At 45.3% G+C, this 20,511-nt stretch overlaps 5 protein-coding genes across 5 annotated transcripts; all 5 read left to right on the top strand.

Annotated features, from left to right (window-relative positions):
- Nucleotides 1-89: 89 nt before the first annotated feature.
- DFJ58DRAFT_846843 (uncharacterized protein) lies at nucleotides 90-2,399 on the top strand (the record flags this gene model as incomplete). Its single annotated transcript, XM_041393370.1, has 9 exons — nucleotides 90-286; nucleotides 384-571; nucleotides 619-687; nucleotides 741-820; nucleotides 1,236-1,402; nucleotides 1,453-1,829; nucleotides 1,881-2,036; nucleotides 2,085-2,103; nucleotides 2,156-2,399. 9 exons carry the CDS (start codon nucleotides 90-92, stop codon nucleotides 2,397-2,399), a joined length of 1,497 nt encoding a protein of 498 aa, XP_041237179.1.
- Nucleotides 2,400-7,758: 5,359 nt separating this feature from the next.
- Nucleotides 7,759-9,148, top strand: DFJ58DRAFT_846845 (uncharacterized protein; the record flags this gene model as incomplete). The annotated part of the gene is made up of 9 exons (XM_041393371.1): nucleotides 7,759-7,767; nucleotides 7,905-7,929; nucleotides 8,163-8,343; nucleotides 8,395-8,400; nucleotides 8,528-8,545; nucleotides 8,578-8,612; nucleotides 8,697-8,845; nucleotides 8,931-9,033; nucleotides 9,084-9,148. 9 exons carry the CDS (start codon nucleotides 7,759-7,761, stop codon nucleotides 9,146-9,148), a joined length of 591 nt encoding a protein of 196 aa, XP_041237180.1.
- Nucleotides 9,149-10,168: 1,020 nt separating this feature from the next.
- Nucleotides 10,169-11,294, top strand: DFJ58DRAFT_669452 (uncharacterized protein; the record flags this gene model as incomplete). The annotated part of the gene is made up of 2 exons (XM_041382786.1): nucleotides 10,169-10,611; nucleotides 10,652-11,294. 2 exons carry the CDS (start codon nucleotides 10,169-10,171, stop codon nucleotides 11,292-11,294), a joined length of 1,086 nt encoding a protein of 361 aa, XP_041237181.1.
- A 721-nt stretch (nucleotides 11,295-12,015) lies between these two features.
- DFJ58DRAFT_637676 (uncharacterized protein) lies at nucleotides 12,016-12,696 on the top strand (the record flags this gene model as incomplete). The annotated part of the gene is made up of 1 exon (XM_041381305.1): nucleotides 12,016-12,696. A coding segment is annotated over one exon (681 nt), but the record flags the coding sequence as incomplete, so codon positions are not given.
- A 120-nt stretch (nucleotides 12,697-12,816) lies between these two features.
- Nucleotides 12,817-13,057, top strand: DFJ58DRAFT_669459 (uncharacterized protein; the record flags this gene model as incomplete). The annotated part of the gene is made up of 2 exons (XM_041382789.1): nucleotides 12,817-12,924; nucleotides 12,980-13,057. Coding segments are annotated over 2 exons (186 nt in total), but the record flags the coding sequence as incomplete, so codon positions are not given.
- Nucleotides 13,058-20,511: the final 7,454 nt, after the last annotated feature.

Consider the following 20,511-nt stretch of genomic DNA (forward strand, 5'->3'; position numbering starts at 1 on the left):
AGGCCCATGAAGAGCAGTGTGCCTGACTGCAAGGTTAGTTTTATTTTTATTAGCCAATTTCAAAGACTTACAGTTCTACTTCTACAGCGATGTCCCCTGAGGAGCGTCGTAGGCTCGAGGCACTTGCCCAGCAACAGGCAGGTAGCAACACTTTTGACATGGACTATGACAATGACAACACAGATTTCGGCAATATATTGGACGGCACTCACACAATTGAGATCAGCCATGCGGGAGGTGAGTTTGAGGATCTCGCAAGAGAGATATACGGGGACTTTTGGACACCGTAAGTCTCCAGTTTGAAGGCTAACATATTCACTAACCTTGCATTGATAGAAAATCTGCAAGCAACAAAAATGCCATGTGGATCACCGGACTCGCAGGGATCGCATTAAGCGCCGTGTTGATGCCTTCGATCAACAAATGTTTGGACTTACTGATGCCTGCCTTAAATGGAATCACGAGCGTGCTCAGCACGGTTTTAGAAGCTTCTTAGAGGTTCATAGGACTCACCAGTCGCATGTGGATCCTAACTCAGGCTCTTGGGATGTTCAAGTCGTTGATATTTATTGTAAGTTTCATTTCCGGATTGCATCCATTGGCTAATGTATAATTTAGACGCTGAGAAGGTCTCGGTAACTATTGCTTCAACTGACCACTTTGTTGCATCTGCTCTCGTCCACCATGGTGTCATCCCTTGCTCCCCGATATCACCATCTGTCACTATATCGATGCTTTAGAACTGTACCGTGTGGCTTGGTTGCGGAATCCTCACTTTTCTATTCAAGCATTTGTGAAGTCCATTTGTGACTTGCATGGTGTAAGTCTGTTTTGCTTGTTATATTGGCATCGCTCAAGGTACTTATCACGCCAATTTTCGATATCATTTGACCTCTATCTGCAATTGCGGACTCGTGTGGACTCTCTCATCAATACCGCGATCCATCCCAATTCTCCTGACTGGCGTTTGAGGAACGCTTGCCCCTGCTGCATGTATGAGCTGCAAAATGAGCCTACAATGACTTTCCGCCTGCTCTATGCCATGGATGGCAACAACTCACTCAAGAGGGTCTTGTGACGACTAATAGGCGCTGAACTATACAATGGGTGTGCAACAATCGTTATCTTTCTTGGGAGTATGTTAATATGTACGTGAGTCCAGCACAAAGTGAGGAGTATTCGGTAAGACCATGCATTCATTTCCAGAAATTATGTACATTGACAATTATCTACAGGTAGAGCATTCTGATGAGGAGAACCCGTGCACTGGGCGATGGAAGAATATGGACGATGAGAAGACAAAGAGATCATGGGGGCTTTACGATGAAACAGGCATTTTCCTTGCTGTTTGTCGTCATGGTTTCTGTTTGCTTATCGCTGACATGGTCCAAAGTGGTGAACTGTAAGTCGGACTTTGTTTCTTTCAAATTTGTACTGACATTTTCATTACAGTGCTAAGTATCCGCTTTCCATTGTCGCCAAGCTGCTTGATGCCTTCGGCACAGATCTGGGCAGCGAGTATGATATTGGATGTCAATTTAAAACCACCCTCGACAATAGCGCATTGGGTCCACTCACTCGCTCTCTCAATCATACTTGTTTGGTCGGAGCCTTCCATGGATACGCACACGAACATCTCTGCCAGTTGTATCATCTCACAACATATGTATCTGGTCTTGGACTTGAGGACCTCAAAACTTGTGAATGCACCTTCTCGAAATCCAACGCTCTAGTATCAACACTTCGTTATGCTAGTGTGTTTCACCATCAGCAGCTCATCGCAGCGTATTTTGAGCATAACGATGAGTATGAAGTCTATCCCAGTCTTGGTAAGTTTTTTCGTGACTTAGTTCAAACGCAACAGTCTGATTCGACCTTAGGAAATTTTCTATATAATAACTACAAGCAGGCGCTGGATATTCTCTCAGACGGTGAGATCATCCTCAAGAAGCTCATGCAAGACATCCATATCCCGGACGAGTCTGTGTTTGAATGGTGGTTGCAAGAAGAAAGGGATTACCTGCACGGCCTGTGCAGTGAGCCGGAGCATGAGACGTTGCAGATGGAGTATTGACAGAATTTAGTGAACCTCACTGCTAGCCAGTAAGTCTTTCTTTCACTGACTCTACGGGTACTAACATTTTCTTGGGGCCAGGAATAACCTTGACAGCGCAAGATCTATCTGGGCGTCTGCAACACCATCAAGCGCTTCGTTTGGCACGACAGACACTGCCGCAACTCGCAGAATAGAGACAGCCCGCAGGCATACCCTTGAACTCTTCGAAAAGGATCTAGCAACTGTGCAAGAACTCAACTTGACATCGTGCAGCAGTGGGTCCCTGAAGATCCTGAGTGGCAAAATGCTGGACAGTTGGTTGCTAAAAGAAGATACAGCCTGATCCATATGGGCTTGGAAATGCTCATGCTCCCATACTGTGGTGTCTTCTTAGATGCCATCTTTTCCAATGTCCTGCGGATACTTCCCCCCCTCCATACTATTGTCTACATGCAATGTAGTCAAGGTGTGGGGGATTTCATGCATCACATTCACCTGATCCCTTCGCTGTGCTCTCTGACCATACTGCTGCAGGGTAACATGATGTTCCATCACCCTATTTGCTCTTTCAGGGTCATATTCCTCAACTCCTTCCTTCTCTGTGGGATGAGTGAGGCATCATTAGAAGCTACAATCACCCTGTTGCATGTGATCAGCATCCCTTGCCAGCAATTACACATTACCCTCCCTTTCCACTTCAATGGTGCCATCTTGGGGGAATTCATTCAATATGTGTAACCTTGATGATGATGCATTGCATGCGCTTGCATGTGGCATCCCCTAAATAGAGACCCTCATTCTCAGCACCTTGCGCTATTGGCCAGCACCTCCTAGGGCATCCCTAGCTGGGCTTGCGACTCTTTTGCTTAACTGCTGCACTTTGAAATACCTCGGACTTGCATTCAACTGCAGCCTGGGCATGTCGGATTTAAACCTCCTCCCAGTCCACAAGTTTATTGATATGTTGACCATTGGTGTCTCTCTGCCCTATAATGATGTCAAAGTTGCGATTTTTTTGCCTTTCCCTTGCCTAATCTCACTAGGGCATATGCAGAGCATTATGATTGAAAGCTCCTATGAAATAACTACATCCTTCCTGATCATCTCATACGAGCTAAACATTGGCAGAAAATCCTAGTTAGGATGTCTGTACTAACAGACAATCTCCGATCTAGATACATTGACATGTAGCATACTTAGACTTTAGGCTTTATGATTGTCCAAATTGTGTAAGCACAATGTTAATTCCTACAAAGATTTCCCTCTTCTCTCTTAGCAAGTTTGCAGTTGTTGAGAAATGCAAAAGTTTTCTATTAACATATTTGACACTGCAGTGTCCTAGTGACACCTGTTTGTGATACAGGTGCGAGTTTTTAATCTATTATATAACGAGTCATTCACCCAGCTCTAGATCTCAGTGCAATCCAGTCTATTTGTGCATTGGCACACTAACTTCTTGCATCACCACCTTGCGCATTTTATTTGAAGGTATGCAATTCTGAATATATCGGTACCCTCATTCATACTTTGGCTCAAAATTGGAATCTTCATATGGTGGTGGTGTTTCTATTCCACTAGTCATCAAGTTTACTCACCAAGCCCAGCTACTAACCTGCCCCAGCGGTCATCACCACCTGCTGCACTGGATTGCATGAAATCATGATCTTCATATGGTGGGGCATCATCTTTTGCACCAACCATGGAAGAACCACACCCTGCCAAATGGGTTTGTTTTCAAGAGACCTAACCAATACTTCAGCATGTGAGTTGTCACATTCATACTGAAGGTTCACTCATACAACAATTTTATCAGTTGCATGGAACTCAAAGTTCAACCAGAAGCCATCTCCCTCTCAAGAGGACATATGTAAATGGACTACCATGCACAAGGCAATGGCCCTGTACTTCATCAGAGACGTTTTCTCAATGAGGGAGTGGCTGGGACATATTTCCTGTCAAATTGTGCTAATTGTTGGAGTGGTGGTGGGAATTGAGGTGTCCAAGAGATAGATGATGTACACTGGTGAGCCAATACTTTTCCTCAGTTGTTGTTACTCACCCGGTCACAAAGTGGATGATTCTACGGCAGTAATTGAATGTATGCTTCACCACCCTCTACCCTATGCTCACCTGGACAGGAACTCCCTGAGATTGGCAGTGTTAACTGAACTGCACAGTCATCCGCTGCCTCACCCTCTGCCTCCTGCTACTGCCATTGGCTACCCAGTCCAAGTCATTGGTAGAGTCATGGAATTCCATGGCCAGCAGCAAATTCAAGCCAAATCCATCAGTACATTCTCTCTGCCTTTCTGACCCTTGCCTTACCTCCTTTAGAGGCCTGCGATTCAACCAACAATCAATGGAAACATGCTCTGGCCAGATGCCTGAGGTCCAGACTGTGCGTGCATGGACGCCAACCCCTCCTACTCTGTGGCTATCCAACTGCATGAGTCCCTTGTTGTATCAACCCACTCGACATACCTGATTGAGCGCGGGAGCTTGGTTTGGCTGGATGTCACTAGTGTGGTCAGGGTAGTGATGGCCGCCATTGGGTTGGCCACCATTTTGGTGGCCCAGGTTGTGAGGCGAATGAGGTTGAGTGTTCATGCTTTGATTGATTCAGATGGCTGCTTTGTGGTTGATAGCAAAAGGTATCATATCACCCTCTGACACTTATTTTATAGGGAAGTACTAAGTGTCAATGGCAAGTGGTGGTGAAGAAGAAAAGTATTAACTCACCCTCTGACACTTGTTTTATAGGGAAGTACTATGGCGGCTGTATTGAGGTGGCATTGGTAGCAATGATGTATCACTGCTTGGAGGGTCATCGTGAAGAAAAGAGCTAGAGGCTGTGGTTCCTGAAGGAGCAGGAGAGTGGCCTGAAGGTGGCTTATGGGGAAGCAGATGCACTTTGTCCCATAGAGATAGTAAAGACAAAGATCTTTTGTGAAACATTTTCCATGTTTTATCAGAAAAAATACATAATGTTCGCAGTATATCCCTCTTGGACAACAACAATGACTCCCTCATGGCACTCTCAGCTCTTCCATACATCATTTAGTTCAAGCTGTCAAACCTACAGAGAAGATCATTCACTGGCACTGGCAGCAAAGAGGATAAGGATGAGAACACCAAGAAGAAGCCCTGCCACCTAGGGGTTTTATAGATGATGAAGAAGTGAATACAAAGGGCTTACCAGAGGACCAAGAAGCTTGGCAATCAGAATTGTGAAGACCATAAATCTCTTAAAAAGGATCAATGCAACACTGACTTGACTACAGTTTTTACTTTTAAGAAAGGTCATGTATCCTCTCCCAGTTTTCATTGTCTTATTCTAGTCCCAGTGCTGCAACATCACAAGATTCATATAATAAGCAAATATATAATTTCATCCAAGGTATCCCCATTGATTAAAAACACAAAGATAATTGAACCATAAAGTCAAGTGACCTTAACCTGTGGCCAAAGTGTTGTGCCATCATGCATCCAACAATGCAGTAGATGCTGAGATCTAAAGACCAGTGTCTGCATCCAGGTCTGGAAACACAGGATATGACACATCTTCATTGTCCATGTTTATCAAGTCACACTACTTTATTGATATTGATAATTAACTGTGCAGCCAGGTCCTGAATGACTAGATTATTTCATAGACATTCCAAATGACATGAATTTATTATTTGGGTGTCAAGTGGTTGCCTGCCAAGCTTGGCCATGGCCCTGTATGTTTGGTGTTAATATTGTCATTGTACTGGAATGGTCTTGCAGCAGCAAAGATTATGCATCTTGCTACCTCAGTTCCTTCTTTGATTGCCATTACTGACTTTCACTCTCCAGCAGCTTGTAACTATGAAAATGGACATGCATTCCTGGATTATGTTGTTCTTTCAATCACCATTTCCCTGCTTTCAATATACACTTCATAATGCCTATGAGAGCTTCCGATATGACACTTTATCTACCTTTCTGTGTCTTTAATATCTTCTCTGAATTTGCATGCCTGCAATGATCCATCTAGCCTGAACAAGTTATTAATGCTCATAGAGATGGAATAAACAAATGAAAGTCTGGAGGAAGAAGGGCCTTGATGTATGACTCAAAGTACTGGAGAGAGAAGGGCCTTAATATATGACTTGAAGTCCTAGGCTTTGCTATAGCAATGTTTCATGTATAATACTTTTTGTTGCATTACAATATATAATGTACAAGTACTACAAGAATAGGTGGCAAAGACCATGGGACAGCATGTCAGTGATCCTCAAAAACTCAAGGTGGCAGTGACTGCTACTTTTACCAGTTTCTCAATGAAATTTGGCCCTCATATACCGCACCATCATGCTATGGATTATCTTACAACCTACTCTATAGCAAAGCTGCAAAAGTTAAACTGGAAGAAATTGATAGACTGAAGGCCAGGAGACTGCTCACTCTGGATGAAAGCATAAGCTGAGAAAAAATCTCTTTGGGTCCCTCACTGTAGAAGTACAGCAGTATGACATTATCTTGGCTCTTAAGGATACATCAAGTGTGTGAGGAACACTTGATAACCTTATGGCTATATCAGAGAAAGAAATAAAGGCCATAGAGATCAGAATTATGTAGTCTATAAAATGGCTAGGAAATTTAAAATCTGAATAGTGGTGATCTCCAAGTGGTGAATATAAATCATGTCAATAATAACATACCAATAATCTCATCATATCTTGATGGGTCATGTGAGTATACTTGCAACTGTTACAAACTAGGATAGTTCTGATGTATAGCTACTCGATAGGAGTAATCCTCAAAGTTGAAGTTTTTGTAGTATGAGGGCCTTGTCTTTGCCTTTGTGGAAAGAGGGAGGATTAAAATGTGATATAATTTCACCAGATTTAGCCTCTGTATTTTGGGCTCGAGGGTAATACAGGGGCTACATTAATAATTATGCCATTGTCATCCATGACAACATCATGTACTTCTTTGTCCTGCTCCACCTTCTCATCTTTGAGTTCTCCATTCTCAATCTTGTTCACCAGTCTCTCATTCTTGATCCTTTCCTGCTCAGCCATTCCTGAGGCGTCATTTTGTAATGCTTAATATTATGTTTCTTTTTTGAGATACAAGGCTTTCATGTCCTTGAGATGACAAGTCTCAAACTCCTGTTTTGTCTCATCTTAGCTCAACAATAAATAATACATTCATCTCAGTACCAGGTTATACTGCTGGAAAACTAGGTCTCTTAGGATCTGAAACCTGATTTTTTGCCATCAAAGCAAACTACCTGGACGTCTCAAAGTTAGGGTTGGGAATATCCAGTGTATCTATACATATACTTATGGTATCATTTCTCACATTTCTCTGACTATTAACATGACTTTCTGACCTCCCTAGGTTGTCCCTGGGGCAAGTTATTCCTTACCTTGGGATTGTGGCTTGTCTGTTTACATTTATCTACCAAATATCCCCCATATCCTAGAGTCCAGTGCTCCCTACCTCTTTGGCAACTTACACTGAACTCTAGGTACTGTATACTCTTACTATACTTCAATACATTGGCAACTTACTCTGGACTCTAGTCCTGATCATCTCTCCATTGAAGGAGGTACAATACAAGGCTAGAGGTGGTGATGGATGCAAAGGTGAATGGGGAGCTTTAAAGACAATACCCCTGTCAAATGATAACTTCATGGATGTGTAGGAGTGTATAGAAACTTGCATACACAATGGAGAGGGTGAGTTGAGTACATATGGGTCATTGTTTTTTATTCTAGAAGGAAAGAGAATCAAGCTCATTACAAAGGATGGTCAAAGAGGACATTTCACAGGACTAGAAGAGGCACTATATTGAAATCTGTCCAACCTTGACTAGCCATATGTGATGAATAGGAGGCATGGTGGGTTATTGGTGGTCATGTGAATCTAATTTACACCTTACTCTCTAGATATTCCAGTTGTAGAAAGCAAAGATAAGATGTGTTGGAGGTAGCACTATAGGCTGAGATACAGTAGGAGAGATTCCAACAAACCCACATTGTATTCAGAAGCACCTACAATCTCTACTATGAGTCAATCTGGATGAACAGCAACTAAGTGAATTTTGTATCTGACAGTGATATATATCCTCCAGTTCCACCTGCCATCGCTCTAGCGCCTCCTGTATTGCCTATTCAGCATGCAGTCAACCCAGCGGTCCCAGATGTCCATCCTGGAGATATGCCTGGCACCTTAAGGCCTGATCCAGCACCTCCTCAGCTTCCTGCACATGGACCTGTTGTGCCAGCTGCCCCAGGTGTTAAGATGGGAATGAAGTGGGCTGCTTCTAGAGGCTAATAAGTGACCTGATATGATCAGGACTACAGTCCAGAGTAAGTTGCTAATGTATTGGAGTATAGTAAGAGTATACAGTACCTAGAGTCCAGAGTAAGTTGCCAAAGAGGCAGGGAGCACTGGACTCTAGGGTATGGGCGATGTTTGGTAAACAAATGTAAACAGACAAGTCACAATCCAAAGGTAAGGAATAACTTGACCTAGGGATGTCCTAGGGAGGTCAGGAAGTCATGTAAATGGTCAGAGAAATGTGAGTAATGATACCGTAAGTATATAGAGATAAAACACATAGAAAGCATACTGTAGAGGTGAATAATCATATAACTAACACCAGGTCCTCCTCTGCCCGCTTCTGCAGTTGGCATTGGTGCCAGACTGCCAGCACGAGCTCATTGCCCTCCTCACAAGCGGTGGAAGCTTTCTAATGCACAGTTAGATGATGAAGTGGATGATGAGATGGAGGATGCTGATGTGGGCTTTGAGGTGTGCTACTCATCCTTCCTGTCTTGTTGACGATATGACCTTTGCATCGAAATCTCTCACTGCCATTGACCAAATCATCTCCCAGCTCTCTCAGCACTTCAAATTTCGCGATCTTGGTCCTACCACCCAACTCCTGGGCATCAAGATAGATAGAGACCGTCCCAATCGCTCCATATCTCTCTCCCAGCGTCAGTGCTCACTTGACATTCTCGAGCGCTTTGGCATGGCTGATTGCAAGCCTGTCACCACTCCTATGGAGCCAAACCATCGTCTCTCTCGCTCTCAATCACCTCAGATTGCTGAGGAGGTGTCTTTCATTTGTGTTGTGCCCTATCTTGCTGCTGTTGGCGCTCTGATGTATCTAGCCACCACCCACTCGTCCTGACATTGCCTACACTATTGGCGTTCTTGCCAGGTTCAACTCAAACCTAGGCATAGCCCACAGGCAGGCTGTCAAACACCTCCTTCACTACATCAAGGGCTCCGTCGAACATTGGTCGGGAGACCAAGGCATGGTGGACATGCATCATTTGTTGAATAATTGGGCCTCTGTTTGAACCAGCGCAGCCGTAATGTGCAACCGCCAGTCCCTGATCACTGAGATCCAAAATGTCCACCTGAGGCATTTGATATACTGACCTCCATAGGCAGTTACTGGCGAGTGATCATGAAGTTGCCCAACTATGTCCGCACCCCTCACCCAGATTATGCCAGATTGCCATGTATGACAAGCTGTAAACATCCTGTCCCACTCTTATTCTGCACATCCTTGTCCTTATCTGTCATTCCCTACATACAGACACATTCTCTTGCCCAAGTATCTCATTTGAATACATTATCAGATATTTAATATAATTTCTCCAAGAGGGGAAAATTTGAGTAGGCATTCCCTCACTGGGATCTCAGGGTACTGTAGAGTTACAACTGTAGCTTTGCACCCTTTTGGGTGTGACCATGTCACACTTAGCTTTGCAGCTTCATACGCCCTTGTGACGTGTGACCTATCCAAGTTAGCTTCACCCCGACTGACTCGGTGCAACAATCTTCTCTCTTCCTTTTGGTGGTGACATGGACCAAAAGATCCTCACATCATTGCCTTGGGCCCTCTGCTATGGGCACATTTAGAATGGATAAAAGGATGGTCAGCCACATTCCATGTGAGTTTGTCCCCCAACTCAGTGCAAAACCTTCTCTCTTCCTTTTGATGGTGACATGGACCAAAAGATCCTCGTGTCGTTGCCTTGGGCCCTCTACTATGGGCACATTTAGGATTGATAACAAGATGGTCAGCTGTATTCCATGTGAGTTTGTCCATTTCTCGGCATGTCTATCACTTTTGACCCTTCAGAATGGCTCTCGTGCGGTCGTTTGTTTCCCCAGGGATGTCCTCCGAAAATAATTCAAGACGAGATCAAACATCTTGAAGCCATGCCACTGTGGATCAGCATCTCCACTCCCTCCCCAGATCTCTCCGTGGATACATTGCTCAACCTTTCCATCAACCTTGCATTTGATGACATTGATAAGGGGTCAGTCCTTAGGTTTTTCTCCCAACAATCTGCTTTGAATGATTCTGAGCTTCTGAAGGACTTTCTATCATGTCCTGTATCATCTTTTGCGCTCTCGTCAGAACTTCGACAACTGTTTGGACAAGCGTGGTTTGATGGCTGTCATTCCATCATTCACGCAGCTTTCCCAACAACTCCTCTTCCATTATGGGTGCTATCATACTGGTATTCCATGGCACAGGTCATGGTGGCTCGATGGTACTTGGTTGGCTGCACGGGATTGGGTCGAAAGGAGAAGGGAATCTGCAGATAATGATGGCTTTATTGTCGTTATGGAGATTTTAAATGTCCTTGGCTGTCTTCCATGGGATGTTCGCTGGAAAGGTTTTGGTGCAGAGGGATCAGTTCGGTCATCAGAATTAGCTTTACTGCTTGCTGACTCTAAAATTAATGGATGTTTGATTGACGCTCTCATCATGTCGGTGGTACACAAATACATGCTCTCAGACCCTGAAAATTGCTCAAGAGTTGCTATCAAACCACTTGCACTATCTACTGCACTACGATGTGATGCTTCACAATGGAAGGAGTATGCAACACACAACGCTTTCAAATGTCTCCGCTATATCGGTGACTGCCTTCATGATGGCACGCTCCAATGTGTTATTTTTCCCATCAATATCACCAATCTTCACTGGGCAGTCTTTGAAGTTAATGCATCACAACAAGAAATACTCTATGGTGACTCGCTTGACTGGACTTGTCCCTCTGCAGACATTGATGTAATGCGCTGTTGGCTGAAGCAGCACAGCTTCAAACCATTTCGCAAGGCCCTTGGTATGCCACATGGGGACCAGCATGATTTGTATTCATGTGCAGTTGCTGCTCTGAACACGATTCATCATGCAATATTCCAAGACCACTGTTTTCTGATGATGTGAAAGATGTTTTGTGCATGGAAGAGTTTGTAGTTCTTGCTTACAGTCACCTTGAGAAGAATGAAGTAAGTCCTGATCTACTTGTTGTTGTTATTGTTCTCATCATATTTTGGACAGCTCCTTGGTGATACAGACAATATCTCTCTGTCAGACATTGGACTCAGATGTAGAAATAGTGGAGGCCGATATACCCAACATTGCCATTGACCCCGATCTATCAGAGTCGAACTCATCATCATCATCTATACCTGACGTCGCTGTCGACCCCAATCTATCAGAGTCGATCTTGTCATCATCCAAGTTTGACATGTCCTCAACGGAGACCAAGGTGCATCTTGATCTCCGTGCATCAGATGAAGATGTAAACGAACTCGAGAGCTGGAGCCTGCTATGAGGGTCAACTGGCAGAACCCACTGTTGTGGGATACAATCCTATGTGCTGCTGCTATTGTAGGATATGGCATGTCTCCAAATCAATCGAGAGGGAGGTAAAGATACTAGACCCAGTAAAATTCAAGGCGCTCACTTCACAAGTCATTGGCCAATGGATTGATCGTACCGGCACATGTCCAAGGTGGACTGACAAAGTCCTTGATCACGCTAAACATGGTGCTCGTCCAGAAGACACAACCACCGGTAAATCCATTCTTTCTCCATATCCTGACGTCATCAGTGTCATTGTCAAGGACATCTCCAAAACACTATTACCCATATCTTTGACCACATCGCAAAGGACGGCTCAAGCTTTCACTGCACAGAGTCATGGGTCAAGAAGTTCCTGTTTGAACATCTTCACTGGTCATTTTGTCGTGCAACTTGCGCTGCACAAAAACTCCCTGAAAACACTGATGAATGCTGTCTCAAACAGTTCTTGCAGCTCGCACTCACTATTCGTGACTGTGCAATCTTTCATCCCAGCTTCTATGTCAACAACAATCAAACAAACATTATCTACCAGCCCGCCAACACCTCAACATACGAAGTGAAGGGCTCAAAGCAGGTCGCTGTACTTGGACAAGACAAGAAGCGAGCATTTACTACTCTCGTTGGAATCTCTGCAGCCGGTGATGCTCTGCCTTTCCCGATCATATATTGTGGGAAAACAAAGTGCTCACTCCCAGCAACAACGTCTGCACAGCACAAGGAGGCTCGGCAACTCAGATTCGAATTTTGTTACTCCAACACCGACACATATTGGTCCAATTTTGACTTGATGTGTAGCTATGTTTCGGACATCTTGGTGCCCTACTGGAAACGCCAAAAGGAACTCATAGGAGCACCTCCTGATCAAGAATGTCTTCTGCAGCTCAATGTTTGGTTGGTTCACAAGTCCATCACTTTTCAGACTTGGTTGAATGAGACGTACCCATGGATCAAGTATTGGTTTGTCCCTGGAAACTGCACAGGCATTGCACAACCATGCAATGTCAGAGTTCAACGTCCCTTCAAGCTGGTGGTGAAGCGCTCCGAACATGCCGACATCGTAAATGAAGCTTTAGCTTTGTTGTGAAAGACCCAAGACACTCCATCTGCATTGCAGCTTGATACAACATTGCCCACCCTGCACGACCATTCCATGCAGTGGCTACTGAATGGGTACCACACCATCAAGAAACCCGAAATTATCAAGCAGGTTTGTTTCTACCTTTAACTAAATATCACAGTGTCCTAATGACTGTACATTCTAGGCTTTTGCATCCTGCCATGCAGGTCCATTGTTCAACCTCTCATTTGACAGCCTTACAAGTTGTGAGGCCTTGCAATGACTTCAGGATGTGCAGAAGAATGAGCCAGACCTCTGGACAAAGATTTCAACTCGCCAATATAAAATTTCCCAGCAGAACAACATCGCAGATCAAGAGCCAGCATTCACAGATGATGCTGACACCTTGGACGGAAGTGATGTGGCAGTTGAGGCTGTCTTACAACATATCGTAGATGGTGGCCAGGACCCACCAGTTGGTTACAGCGTTGATCCCAATGGCTTACTTGTCCCACACAACGAGTCGGAGGTGTATGAGTCAGAGGTCTCAGGAAATGCTCAGGCCACTGAGGCCTCAAACGCAGGTGAGGGAGAGGAAAGCAAGGAGATGCCTCATTTTGGAAGAGGACAGCACAGACGCATAGCCAATACCTTATATAACGATTTTTGGTCGCACTGCTAACTTGTCTGTAGTGATTTTTGGTTCTTCCATTGGCGATTTTTCCTGTTTTACCGCTTGTCACAAAATAGCTTCACTCCCCAAAATTTAGTGTGACCGTCACATCAAATAGGTTCAATTTGCTGTGGGGTGGTATTTGTGACAAAGCTATGGTCGTAACTCTACAGTAAGTCATCAACTTCAGACGTACCACCTTGCTGCAGGCCGAAGATAACCACACCCTTTGCCCGGTCATTGAACCATACCTAGGCCCATGACTGTCTGTCCATTCCTTCATCATTGCCTTGGACCCAGTAGTTGACCAATCCCATATCCGGGCCTGCCCATCACATCCTACATTGTCACCCTGCGCCCGGTCATTGAATTGTATCCATCTCTGGGCCCAGTCATCAAATCCTACATTGTCACACTGGGCCAGGTCATTGAATCATATGCATGCCCAGGCCCACCTGTCAAATCCTACATCGCCACACTGCGCCTAGTCATTGAATCATACCTATGCCTGGGCCTGCCCATCAAATCCTACATTGTCACCCTGAGCCTGGTTGTCAACCATACTCATACATGGGCTCACCCATCAAATCCTACATCATCCCCTGGGCCCAACCATCAAAACCAGCATCATTGCATTTGGCCCGGTCGTTAACCATAACCATACCCGGGCCTGCCTGTCACATGCTACACCATCACCTTGGGCCCAGTCATTAACCATCATCGGGCCTGCCTGTCACATCCTACATCATCACCCTGGGCCTGGTCATTCAACCATTTCCATTCCACATCCCTCAGGCCCAACTGTCAAATCCTACATTATCCTGGGCCTGGTTGTTAAATCCTACATCACAATTCAGGCCTGGCCCACATAAATCCATTGGATGCCTACCTCACTCATGCTGATGGTCAGATCTCACAATAAAATGAAGAACTTTTGGCAGACACATAGGGCTCAAAAATGAGAAAGTCAGGTCAGCTTTTTCAATGCAATTAGGGTTAACTGATGCATACCTGATAGCAAAAATCTCAGGATCCTCTGCTACAAACTGCTGAAAACTATTCAAGAAATAGTTCAACTTATCAGTTGTGAACAGATTCTTCTTTCTTTCATGAAGTTGATGGCTTTTGTTGGAGGATCAACATGCAAAAGCATCCATAGACACTGGCACTAAGACTGAGTCAAAGTCAAATCATTATAGATGTAGTGGCTGCTCCTTAGTTTGGCACTAGTATTCCTCGGTAGATAAGCAGAGAGAGAATCTTTGACAACAGTAGACATGATGTCTAAAGGGCAGTAAGTGTTAGTTATATGATTATTCACCTCTACGGTACACTTTCCTATGTATTTTATCTCTATATACTCACGGTATCATTCCTCACATTTCTCTGACTATTTACATGACTTCCTGACATCCCTAGGACATCCCTAGGTCGAGTTATTTCTTACCTTTGGATTGTGACTTGTTTGTTTACATTTGTTTACCAAACATCGCCCATATCCTAGAGTCCAGTGCTTCCTGCTTCTTTGGCAACTTACTCTGGACTCTAGGTACTAGAAAAAGGGCCGAACGTTGTCGGCAGGGACCTTGTTTACCACTTTTGGTGTTCTTTGAATAATAGAATCAGTCTTTGATTTATAAACAAATATGAATCACAATGAAAATACAAAGTTGAACTTTTACAAAGACAAATGTACAGTAAGATTCGAGTCGGCATAAGGATGTGGTCGGCATAAGTTCAAACAAATGTTACACAAGTGATACAATATGTCGAGTTACTATTACTGTGTGATGTTAAAAAACTGATGACTTGACTATAGGACTGAGCATGTACCATAAGTCAGCCTCTGACTGGGGTTTTCCCTTTGTTCCGTCGGTTGGTAGAGGGGTCATCATTGAGGTGACGGCATTTGAATGGACTGGTTGGCATGGCAGCAGCCAGTGTGAGGACAATCAGTTCTTGCAAGACTGCATTGAAAATGTTGTGTTTTGATGACTTGATATGATGATGACAGATAGCCATATGGACTTCGACAAGTGCGCCCTTCAGCTTTGCTTCATATTGGCTTGGTTGGATGAGATTGTGATTGACATCATACACAGGTAAAGGTTGAATGTCGTGGGAGGATATGAGATCGTGAAGTTGATCTTTACAATGCTCAGAAAGTGGCCAAGATGCCATATTATACTCAGAACTTAGACTTTCTGCAGTCACTAGTGTGAGTAAATTAATTAGTGGATGTTGTAATGTACTAGATTGTATGCATCTTACTTGTTGAGTCTTCACCATCTTCATCAGCTTCCTCATTAGTATTCTCTTCATCATCAGAAGTCTTGGCCTTGATGTCAAGTGGCACAGTGAGTTTGTTAAGATGGGAATGAAGTGGGCCGCTTCTAGAGGCTAATAAGTGACCAGATATGATCAGGACTAAAGTCCAGAGTAAGTTGCCAAAGAGGCAGGGAGCACTGGACTCTAGGATATGGGCGATGTTTGATAAACAAATGTAAACAGACAAGCCACAATCCAAAGGTAAGGAATAACTTGACCTAGGGACAACCTAGGGAGGTCAGGAGGTCATGTAAATAGTCAGAGAAATGTGAGGAATGATATTGTAAGTATATAGAGATAATGTTAAGACCGTACTCAAGTAGTATCGGATCCGAAGGGCTTCGGCCTCAGCTCGTGCGCTGTGCCCCTTTCCCGTGTCTTGCCCCTTATTTCAGAGAGCTAAAGTATCGCGTCTAGTGAGACGGATAAGTCTCGTAACGGATAAGTCTTGTATTGCAACGGATAAGTATTGCAATGGATCCGTTAAGACTTCCGGATATCGAACGTATAGAGTAACGGCTAATCCGGATCGGATCCAGACTAGAAACTAACGGGTGAGGACTGTCCGAAGACAGAGGCGGATATGTAGACTATAGGAATCTATCCTAAGTCTCGGAGTAGACAAGAGTAGCGTACTCAAGTCCGGATGGATAACGGAGGGACTTAGAGTCCAGACAGAATGAGTGCAATCTAAGATGATATTCGAACTGATCTACTACAGCGCATATACAAAGGTTTATATACTACGGATAGCTAACGGAATGATCCATAAGCAAAGGTGCGAGGCTATGTACGAAAGTATAAGCAAAGTCTAAGTGGAGCGTATTGGTAAGTTGGATGGATCACGAATCATGAACCGGGAATGAAGTACAAGTAAAAGCGGATTCGTAAATGTAGCGGATCAGTAAGCATAGCGGATCAGTAAGCAGAGCGGAAGTAAAGGATAACCGGTATACCAGTGTACAGGAATACCGAAAGGAGATGAACGATAGTTAGAGTTATATGAACAGGAAATGAAATAAGAATCAAAGCGGATCTGTGGACCGGACGATGGATATGTTCATCGGATCTGGATCGGATCTGAGATCCAGATCATCGGATCTGTAACCGGATATATGGTATATGACAGTATCCCCCCCTTAGGGCCGATCCCTAGAGGCACAAGAATCAGCGATCCGGAACGGATGGTATGAGTGCGAGACAATGGAGAAGCTGATGGGAGAAGTTGCTGAGTTCGGATTCTGACAGATATACGGATGCCAAAGCGTCGCAGGGTGTTCCTTCCTTTCCCTACTTTTTCACTACCACTAGCTTATCTCAACCATGACTGATAACGGATCCGGCTCTAAGAAGACCGCTAAGCAGACTCTGGCGGATATCCAGGCCGCGCTGGCTGCTGCTGAGGCCGAGGTTCGGAAGGAGGAAGAGGCTGAAAAGCTGAAGCAACAAGCGGAAGAGGCGGAACGGAAGCGCTTGGCAGGGATTAAGAAGATTGAACGGGCTGAGGTCCGAAGGGAAGCGGAGGAGGCTAGGCGCAGGGCTATAGTAGCGGAAATGGTGAGTTATGACTTGTTCTATCGGATCCGTCCCTTATCGGGTCCGTAGTCTCGCGCTATCTCAGCGGATAAGGATGGGGCTTGTACCCGCTGCGCTAAGAAGGGTCGGGCCTGTCTGTGGTCCGATGCGGATAGCAATTCCTTGGTAAGTCATCCTTGAATCTTCGGATCCGTGACTCTTAACGCTCGGATAGATCAAGGCTTGTAACGCGTGCCGGAAGGACAAGGCTCCTTGTCCCGGACGACCTGGAACCGTTACGGATTCCAAGTCTAAGAAGAGGCAGCGCGCTGCTGAGAACCCATCTCCGAGAGGCAAGGGTAAGAAGCGCCAGCAGAGTCCGACTCCGGATCCGGATATGAAGACGGTAGTAGCGGATGAGGTGGAAGTGGAGTATGATGATCAGGCCTGGGTTGCGGCCGCTAATAGCATTGTAGCGGAACTGGCTCGGACCAACGGATTGCTCCAGCAGAGCATCGGAGCGGCGGAAGGGAGTAGGACTGCTATAGAGCGGATGAATACTAACTTGGAGGCGTTTTTGGAGCAGCAGAGGGAGTTCCAGACCATCCTTCTTGAGGGTATCCGGAATGGAATCCGGATTACCGAGGCGGCTCGTTCTGAGGCCACTGACAAGGACGTTGATGAATCTGGATCCGGATCGGGTGGTGACATGGAGATGGATGGCTGAGGATTTTTGGATCTGCCTTCTCTGCTACTAATACTCTCGGACGTTTTGCTTGTGGGACGCAAGGTCATGGGAATAGATGAGGATGTCGTCCAGATATACGATAACGCATACATCCAGCATATCAGCAAACACGCTATTGACAAAGCGCTGGAATGCTGCTGGAGCGTTAGTGAGACCTTCCGGCATCACCAACCATTCATAGGAGCCATAGCGCGTTCGGAAGGCAGTCTTCCATTCGTCCCCTTCCGCTATCCGGACGAGATGATAAGCAGATCGGAGGTCAATTTTGGTATAAACTTTAGCACGGCTCGGAGAGTCTAATAGGTCGGCAATGAGGGGTAACGGATATCGGTCTTTCTTAGTGATCTGGTTGAGTCCACGGAAATCCACACAAAGGCGGAGGGATCCGTCCTTTTTCTTGACAAATAGGACCGGAGCTCTGTGAGGAGAGGATGAGGAGCGGAGGAGTCCAGAGGCAATATTTTCATCAAGAAACTTCCGGAGGGCTGCAAGCTCGACCGGGGATAGAGAATAGATAGTTCTGAGGGGAGGACTAGTTCCTTCTTCCAGATCTATGTTCAGATCATAAGGACGATGTGGAGGAAGCTGACCAGCCTTTCCCTTGTCAAAGACATCCGCAAACTCGTGATAGTCCGAAGGAATTTGGGATAGATCCGGAGGATCGGACGATAGAGAAGCGGATCGGAGATCGACACCGGACGGTCGAAGGTATATACTGAACTGGACCGATCCTTCTAACTTGCAGGCCCGGCAAAAGGCAACTGCATTGATTAGGGATATATTAGGAACGGTGTTATCAGCGGAGGGTACGGATGTAGTCGGAGGAGGTATGGTTTCCGTCGGAGGAGGGATATCCGAGGACGGAAGTGACGTCGGAGGGGTCGATGGCATTCCATGAGATGTCGTCCGGAATTCAATGCTGCCCAAAACCCAGTCAATCAACGGATTGTGTCGGGAGAGCCAGCTATATACCAAGAACAATAAAACAAGATGAATCCAAAGGGGTAACATAGAACGTATCAGAGGTGACTACACCGGACGGAAAGCGGACGGACAAATCTATAGCTTCGGAAATAGTATTATTACAAGTACCATCAAACAAGCGGAGCGGAATCGTAGGTATCGGATATGTAGGGATTTTATGTTTTCGGATGAACACAGTATCTATGAAACAATGAGAAGAACCCACAATCTACAAGAGCTGGAAATTCGGATATGGATGGAAGTAACGGAAGTGAAACATATGGACAGAGGGAAGTCGGATCTGAGAGCGCGACAGCGTTGAGGTCTTAACTCCTTTGTGCAGGCAGAGTCAACGCGACCCTCTTCCTGCATGGAGCTAGGAGAGTCGCGGACTATTTTTTTGTCTCAGTAGAGACATCCGGTTTGACTTCCGGAAGCGACTACTGCAGCGCGGCCTTTGGCAGCACGCGAAGTAGACTTGGTGCATTCCCGAGCTGTATGGCCGGGTCCGCCACAGAATAAGCAGAGTTTCTTGTCCATCCTTCTCTGCCGCTCTTCGGACGTTAACTTTCCGTCCTTACCCAGCTTGGAAGTAAGTGTTACGAACTAGGATGGTTCTGACGTATGGCTACTCGATAAGAGTAATCGGCCAAGGTCGGTTCAAAGCTTCGGCGTATACCGAAGTTCAATGGTTTCTAAGACAAGTCTAGGAGAGTGTCCTCGACTTGAATCACGTTCAATACGACTTAAGATTGGAGGTCTTAAGCGAAGGGAGTTCCAGGTAAAACCTAGTAAGATTAAAGTAAAGAGCTACATAGTACACAACGAGTTTATATAGTAAATGGTAAACGACTTTAGGGCCGGTACAATGAGGTCATAGAGATGAGTCAGAGATAAGACGAGTCAGAGATAAGACGAGTCAGAGATAAGACGAGAATAGATCATCTAGCGACGGCAAGATGCGATCGTGATGTAATACAATGATGTGAAAGAAAGAAATGAATAGGGGCGTACTTGACTGTAACATTACCCCGTTATTATCGTTGAAGTCACCGATTTCAACAATCAAAGTTATCATAAGCGTCATAGTTGTCACGATCACCTGCGCATTGAACGAACATTCTCTCATCTTCTTCGATAGAGATCTGCTCCAAGGCGGCGTCCTTGTCAGCCTCCCATTTAGCAGAGCTTCGTAGAAGTCTTCATCCGTCCATACCAGTGGAATAGGTTTCTCGCCTTTAAGGTCTTTACAAAAGACCGAAAGATGCCCTGGCGCGAGGTTACGACATACGCGGCAGAAGTACGTTGGGCAGTTCTTGTGGCGATGGCCGAATTCTTTACAGTAGCGACATTTGAAATTATCAATGGGTTTCGGTCTTCACGATGGTGACGGAAGATGACTGCGGAGGCGGGGATGGTGTTTTGGAGCGCAAAGTGCTGTTACGCGAGGGAGGGGAGACAGAGATCTCTCGTTTGAAGGGTCGTAGACGAGTGGGGCGTGGGCGAGGGC

The sequence above is a fragment of the Suillus subalutaceus genome, assembly GCF_016647625.1.
Source record: "Suillus subalutaceus strain FC151 chromosome Unknown DFJ58scaffold_189, whole genome shotgun sequence".
NCBI lineage: Eukaryota > Fungi > Basidiomycota > Agaricomycetes > Boletales > Suillaceae > Suillus > Suillus subalutaceus.